Source organism: Corvus brachyrhynchos, unplaced genomic scaffold, assembly GCF_000691975.1.
Source record: "Corvus brachyrhynchos isolate BGI_N302 unplaced genomic scaffold, ASM69197v1 scaffold200, whole genome shotgun sequence".
NCBI lineage: Eukaryota > Metazoa > Chordata > Aves > Passeriformes > Corvidae > Corvus > Corvus brachyrhynchos.
The window spans coordinates 6,171,932-6,179,205 of NW_008236184.1; the positions used below are offsets into that span (position 1 = coordinate 6,171,932).

Genomic DNA, 7,274 nt, shown 5'->3' on the forward strand with positions numbered 1-7,274 from the left:
CTCTGACCTCAACAAAAATTTAAGATGCAGCTATAGCTGCAGAGTAATAATTTCAAACGAGACTCTAAGTTCCCAAGGTACCCAGGCATGTCACACTGGGATACTTCTTCACCTAACAATTTTTTTTTTTTGTTATTTATCAGCAGGGAATTAAAAGGATGCTTCTCCTTACCTGTGGGCATAGGGTCACCTGTGGTGTCTGCAGGTGCTTTGTCCTCAGTCTCATTTTCACAGAGGGCAACAGTCCTTCCTTTCCATTCATGCACAGGGAGCAACTCAACCACCACCACATCCCCGTGGATTGCACGATTCCGAGCCTTGGCCCCATAAATAAGGATGTCGCTTTGGAGTTCTGTATTTAAAATAAACAGAACTATAATCTGCTACAAAAATTCAAATCCCTCCATTCTTGGCAGCATTCTGCTGAAATAACAGAAAATTACTTTTCCAATATGATTTCTTCCAAAAAGGACTACTGGTAAGTAATTAATATTGCAAGGAAAGGAAAACCTTTTCCTCTTTTTTTTTTTTTTTAAGGACCTATTAAGGAATTCTGTAAGTGAACTTTTGGATAAAAAGCAGCATAGGCTGGGATGAGTTCATTGTTCTTAGGCAGCAGCTTTAAAAACACACAGCATAGTTAAATTGGGAAAGCCACTGCCACAGGATTCTGGGCAGGGTTCAGAATAAAACAAGCTTTTAAAAAATAATGAGTATATTGAGCACTGGTTTGACTGCAGGGTCTGTCACAGGAACATTTGAAAGTAGTTATTAGTGAGAGCTGGGCCAATGTGTCTGTGCAAGGGTAATGGACTGCTCCTTCAAAGGTGTTGATTAGTAACTCATGCCAGTGAGATAATCCTGGATCAGCTTGATCCAAAAGGCAATTTTCCAATTATGTTCACGAAGACCAGCTTCCTAATCCTGCCAACATCTATGCAAACTCTTATTGCAGTCAAAGGAGTGGTCACCTGAGGTTGGAGCAAAGCACAGGGACAACAATTTGCATCAGCATTTCACATTTCGCTTCAGAGATGCAGGGAAACAGGACAAGAGGCCAAAATATGGCCAAAGGTGCTAAGAAAGAGGAAGGAGTTTTGCTCCCAAGTTCCACCCTCTGGTTAATTTTCAGCCTCATTTCTGGCCCATGAAAACCACACAAGCACTGCAGTGTCTCGGCCTTCATCTTGATTGATAACTGAAAACCGGCTCCTCACCTGTGTCTTTGCTGCCAAACCCCTGAAGCCGAACAAAAGCTTCCAGCTGTGCTCGGTGCTTATTGACATTCAGTGTACCCTGAAAGAGACCAACAAACCAATCAACAGAATGGAACAGTCACCCTAAAAATGGACAACTTTAAAGGATAAAAATTTGGGGTTTGCAATTTGTTTTTACATGACTTAGTTTTTATTGATCCGTAGGTTATTTTGAACACAATTATTCTCTCTATAGGGGGGAATGCAGGATGTAGAACTTTTAAATCCTGAATTTATTTGTAAGACAGTAGACGACATTTTATTCCAACCACAGGCAATGTAAGATTACCTTTGCTGCCTGCTTTAGCACAGAATCTGGCATTATTCCAACAAGAAAGAAAAACCTCCGTCTTTCTGTTCATATTTTATTCCTGCCTCGCTGCTGGAATTGCCAAGAAAGGAACAAATTACTGGCTCTAATTCTTTAAATTATTTTTGAAAGAAGGACACTTGTCTACCAACAATCTATATTAAGGCCCTGAACAGCCATAAACCAGTAAATTAATTTCATTGACTGAAAGATGTCTGTGCAAATGAAGTTAGAACTGCTGCCTTTGTGCAGCACTATTTATATTTAAGAATGAGGTCTCACTGCTTCAAATCACACCTGGTCTCTCGATTTACAGGTACATCACATATCAACCTGAAGAAAAATCCATAGCACATTTCACAACCTCAATAGCCAATTCTTATTTTAACTTCTCCAAGGAAAAAAAACCCCAAAGCAAACAAACAAACAACAACAAAAACAAATCCACGTGTCACAAAAAAGTGTAGGGGAAATATTTTGAGAATCCTAAGAATCCTAATCCCTTCCATCCTCTTGCTTTTTGTTTCCTTTCCCTCTTCCCACCATAGCCGTATTTCTTTCTCTAATCACTCTAATTCAGGCAACTAAAGGGACCAAGTACAAGACTGCATTGTTCTGTGTACATTCTCTGCACAAAAATACCTGCAGGTATCTTCCGGATTTGATCCCAGACTCCAATATTTCCACAGGTAAGTGCTCAGGATATTCTTTTCCGTGGTTCTCTTGGCTTTCGCTCTCCCGCTCACGCCGAGCTTGGGCTATGGAGTCAAAGAGTTCATGGGCAGCCTTTAGGTCAGGCCAGAAGTTATCCAAGTAATTCTGTATGCACAAATATAAATAAACAGGAAAGTATTTAGAGACCTCTGTTCTTTTAATAATGCATTTGGAAAGCCCATAATGGACAAGAGCTATCTCACACTACACTCAAATAGCACTTCCAAATGGTTATGATGAGTCTGCTCTAAACCCCACAGACTGTCCCAGGTTCAGCCTAATCCACTGTTAAATGCAGTAAAGGTAAATCAGTTTGGTGCTGTTTTTATTCAACATCCTTTCACAGCTGAACATAAACATCCCATCCCCACATCCCACTGAATACAAGTGGTATCAGAGATGGACACCAAAATGAAGAATGAATTATCTTCTCAGGCTTCACTGTATCCTCAGCAGTCCAGGCAAAGTAACGGGCAGAACATTGCTGATGGATATTTAGGCTACAGCTGCTTATGGACTGCTTGCACTCCAGATTTAGACAGCTGGCTGAGGGAACTGATCACTGCTCATAAATGCCAAATTCCTTAAAAACAAGGAAAACAAGGAAAACAAGGAAAAGGTCTCCTAAGAAAGATGGCCTCTATCCTCAGAGCTGCTTTTTATCTTTCCAACTCTGCTTTGCTCACTGCCACTGGTTATTCCAACATTCTCATAAGTGACATACTTGCTTGCTTTGATAAATGGAGACATGAGTTACCATCACAGCTTTCTTGAATGTAAACTCTGACATGATTTGCAATATACTTTAATGCACTTGCTTCATCATTTTGATGGGATGTAAAGGAAACCTTTTATTTTTCTGGCGTGTTACCTTGAAGGAAATCACAAACACTCCTTCTGTTTCATTTCCGTACTGCCTGATAGCATCTTCATCTTCTGTTACCATAACAACTGGCATCTGACCCAGGCAGTGATTGTAGTACCAGGCTGCTGCACTGTAAATATTCCTAGAAAAGCAAAGTTTGAAATAAGATTTCTGGCATAGCTCATTTGTTACTTGCAAGATTTTGCTGGCTTTGTATAAACAAGATTTTGATTTAACACCCAGACTTTTAAAAGACATACACCGAGCTACAGGAACATTTTTCTGCAAAAACGTTTATGTGCCATTCTTAAGCACCATGAGAAGAGAGGAAAATAGAATGTTTCCTCCCCAATATATCCACTTGTGCCCTAGCTGCAACACTATAACAAAAAGTTCCTCTGAGTGAAAGCTTGTAAAAAGCCGTGCTCAGACTCAAGTGCTACGGTGTAACTTCAAACTGATCCAGCTTTTTCCTTAGCATTATTGCATTTAATTTAGTACACTTTGTCTAGTTCCCTAAGAAAACAATGTTGATACTTTTGTAACTATTAAAGCACAACGCAGACTTTCTGTGGCTGTGAACTGTTGCAAAGCTAAGCAGAACAAGAGCATGAACTCTCAGTACCCACTGCATGCTCATACTCCTAAATACAAAGTCATAATGCTCTAAAATGTGGCACTGCAGAGGTTCAAACAAACCTGGTCTGCCACTTCTCCATGGATTCTCCCTTCTCCCTTGGCAGGTAGCAGTGCTGGTGGAATTCATTAGCAAACACAGTACAGTCATGACGGGGATCCTTCAATAGATTCCGTAATTTGTTGTACTGTCTGGAATGAAAAAAGATAAATATATTCTTGTGCTTTCTTTTGATAATGCTGTTTTAACTCCATGTGAAAATACAGCTGAAAAACTCAAGGAAAATTACTGTCATGCACAGAGAAATGTATTCATTACATTACAACACTGATGATAAATCCTGAACCATCACCCACAAGCAAGTTTTTTATGCTTCTGATTTTAAACATACTTGTTTTCCAGTGAGCCCCACAAAATATCCTAAGTGTTCAGGAACTTATTTGTTTGTCACTTTTGGGACAAGGGCTATTTCTTCAAAGGCATTTGTGCTTTAGAAATATAGGATGGCCTTGAGAGCAAATTTTACTCTGAAATGCTATGGCAATGCCCAGGTTAATGTCTGGTGAGGTAAGTACCATACAACAATATTAATTGCTCCCCAAAGAGAAGTGCTCAGGCATCAATACAGCAAACCAAAACCTGTCCATAATCAAGCTGTGGGCACATGATAGATCATTACTGCAAAGTCTCATTAATTCCTGTCACTGGCCATTTGATTAGCTAATAATGATACAGGTTTCATACCTCTCCTATTGAGTGAAAACTATGCCAGGCATTGATGTCCACGGATCACAAAGGATCCCAGTCCTTGCCCTTCTGTAAAACTACATTAAGACACTTGAAACAAATTATACATTTTACAAATCAGTATTTTTACATCAATCTTAATAAAAAATAAGTTCTTATGGGGTAAGTACCTGCGTCCTTTCTGATGTTGCACAGCCTGACAAGCTGTTTGCATGAAAATAATTCCTTTCAGCTCCGGAAATTCCAGAATCTCCAGGTACTCCTGAACAACCTTGCAGTCGGGGACAACGTAGTGTGTGACATCGTCTGATAACAATTTGCCGTCTAAAAGATAATTCAGAGTTTAAAGGATAAACTTTCAGTTGCAATATTGGTTTCTTGAAAATACTTTCCGATGTAAGAATTAGAGTTGTGTCTTCTCAAATGGGTATATTTCTTTTCCTGATAAACAATATTATGGATATTATGGTACAATCCTGTGGTACAGTCCATAAATCTGTGACAAAACCCTTTTGCATCCACTGATGCCAAAATTTAGTGCAAATTCTATCCAAAGGAGAGAAAAATAATCCACTTTCATTATGAAAAAGCTATAACTTAAAAGAGTGAAGGTTACAGTTCTTTCTTCTCTGCTTCCATATGAAAAAAGGGACTATATATCTGGCACAGAAAATCTTTTCATGGAATTTCCAAAGGCTGTAGAATTATGAGCAGTTCCTTTACCCTGCTCCCACAGCTCTCTGCTCAAACACACCATTTACAGCAGGCTCTTTACATAAAAGAGCACAGGTAAGGGTACATGTAGAGAAAGCCACTGCTACTGCAAAGAGAAGAGGTTTTTAAACTTAAACTATTAACCATCGGTGTTAATTTTCTTTATGGAGACTCTCTCCCTTAGGAATATGCCATCAAAATACCACAGCAAAAACATCACAGACGACATCTTAAAATGTACCTCAAAATTAATGAATTTAATTGCTTTTGGTATTTCAAAGATTCCCCAATAGCTTTCAGATGGGAGGGGATTTCCACTGTATTTTCTCTTAATACCTATTTATTCTTTATCATAAATACTGAACTGCTGAACTCACCACAGTGCAGGCAAATTATATAGAACAAAGTATATAGGTATTGACAAGTAAGGTTATTTTCATGTATTTCTTAGAAGCTGACATGGGACAAACTTTGAGCTGCGACCACAAGAAGTGAATCCAGCTAGCACAACTGTGCTCACAGTAACTTGGCCTCATCTCACACTGAAGGCTTATAATGGATGATGGCAGAACACATACAAGAAAGCTAATATTTATTAATAATTCAGAAGAGCATTAAAAGTGAAATGTCACTGGAAGATTTATGAGACCTGCCTATGCGAAGCTATCCTTGCCTAACCCATACATCTAGAAGAGAACGACTTCTAGGCAGCCACAGCTCACCCTTACAAGCACCTGCAGATGTGATTTTTGCAGGCAGTCTCTCACAGGGCAGGAAATAGATTTGCTGAGCACACTGTGTAGAGTCAGGAAGGAAAACAAATATTTTGTTCACATCTGGGTTACCTTGAATAATTACATAGGGACATATTCTGACAGACACCTGTAGCACCATCTACATTTAAGTGCAAAAGAGGGGAAGTTAGGCACAGCAGGAGAGGTTTTTTTCTGATATGTGCCTTTAAGTTATCCTTGAGGAATTCATAACCAAATGCAGTATTTTAAGGAGCAGTAACTATCACTAGTCCTGATCTCCTAGATAGCAGTAATACAGTATAATAATATAATCTAAGTAATACACCTTTTGCCCTCTGTTGCAACAGGAACCTAAATTAAAAGTGAAAATATCTATGTCAATCACAGTTCCAAAGGGGAAAAAAAAAAAAAAGAGTTACAATTCTCAGCCTTTTCTTTTAAGCAAGCAAGTCATTTGGTCGATTTAAACAGGTTGGATATTATGTTTGTTATTTGCCAGTCACTTTCCTGCATCAAATAAATTGTGGTATTGAACAACAACAACAACCCCAACTGAAATATCAAAGCTCAGGTGATGATCTATGATGCACATAACAGCACCACAGTATGTAAAAACAACAACAAATGCAGACATCAGAGCCTGGCAGCCTTCCCGTGTCTGAAATGCCCTGATATAACATAGGCAATTACATTTAATTACTGAACAGGAATAGCTGCTGATGCAGAATTACAATAGCTTCAAGATAATAGCTTGGCCCCATTGTAATACTTAACAGATATGTATAGCATTTAATTCATACTATAAACCACCACCCTTCAGAAATTAATGCATTTTAAAGGATCTTTTAAAACAGGAGAAGTGTAAAAATTGAACAATCCTTTAGCCTTTTATCACTGCCAGTAAACTGTTCACAGTTAAACCCTCTAACAATCAGCTCCTCGATTCCTTCCGCTCTTAACGCCTCGTTGATTTCTAAAGGATCTTACTTTAAAGGAAAACTATTGCTATAGAGGCGAATTGTTCAGCACCGTCCGGAAACCCCAGCGCGGGGATCATCCCCCCCGCTTCAGGGATCACCCCAGCCCGGGCATCACTCCCCACTCAGGCATCACCCCAGCCCAGGAGTCACCCCCTGCCCAAGGATCACCGCCAGCTCAGGGATCACCCCTCGCTCAGGCATCACCCCCGCTCAGGGATCACTCCCTCCTCAGGGATCACTGCACCCGGCTCTGCCCCCCGCGACCCTCGGCCCCGGGGGCCGCTGCCCACCGCCCC

General features: G+C 39.9%; 1 protein-coding gene across 2 annotated transcripts in view; it reads right to left on the reverse strand.

The window, feature by feature from the left end:
* The window catches only part of DIS3L (DIS3 like exosome 3'-5' exoribonuclease), a 12,016-nt gene extending 7,152 nt beyond the window's left edge, over window positions 1-4,864 (reverse strand). Inside the window, exons 1-6 of one of the 2 annotated variants that reach the window (XM_008638508.2) lie at window positions 4,700-4,864; window positions 3,845-3,973; window positions 3,152-3,287; window positions 2,209-2,385; window positions 1,218-1,296; window positions 173-352 (exon numbers count right to left, since the gene is read on the reverse strand). In XM_008638508.2, coding sequence (XP_008636730.1) covers window positions 173-352; window positions 1,218-1,296; window positions 2,209-2,385; window positions 3,152-3,287; window positions 3,845-3,973; window positions 4,700-4,743 — 745 coding nt within the window. In that variant the 5' untranslated portion in view covers window positions 4,744-4,864. Of the gene's footprint in view, window positions 1-172; window positions 353-1,217; window positions 1,297-2,208; window positions 2,386-3,151; window positions 3,288-3,844; window positions 3,974-4,699 lie in introns of those variants that run through there. The other variant, XM_017736204.1, reaches the window with a different exon arrangement.
* Window positions 4,865-7,274: the final 2,410 nt, after the last annotated feature.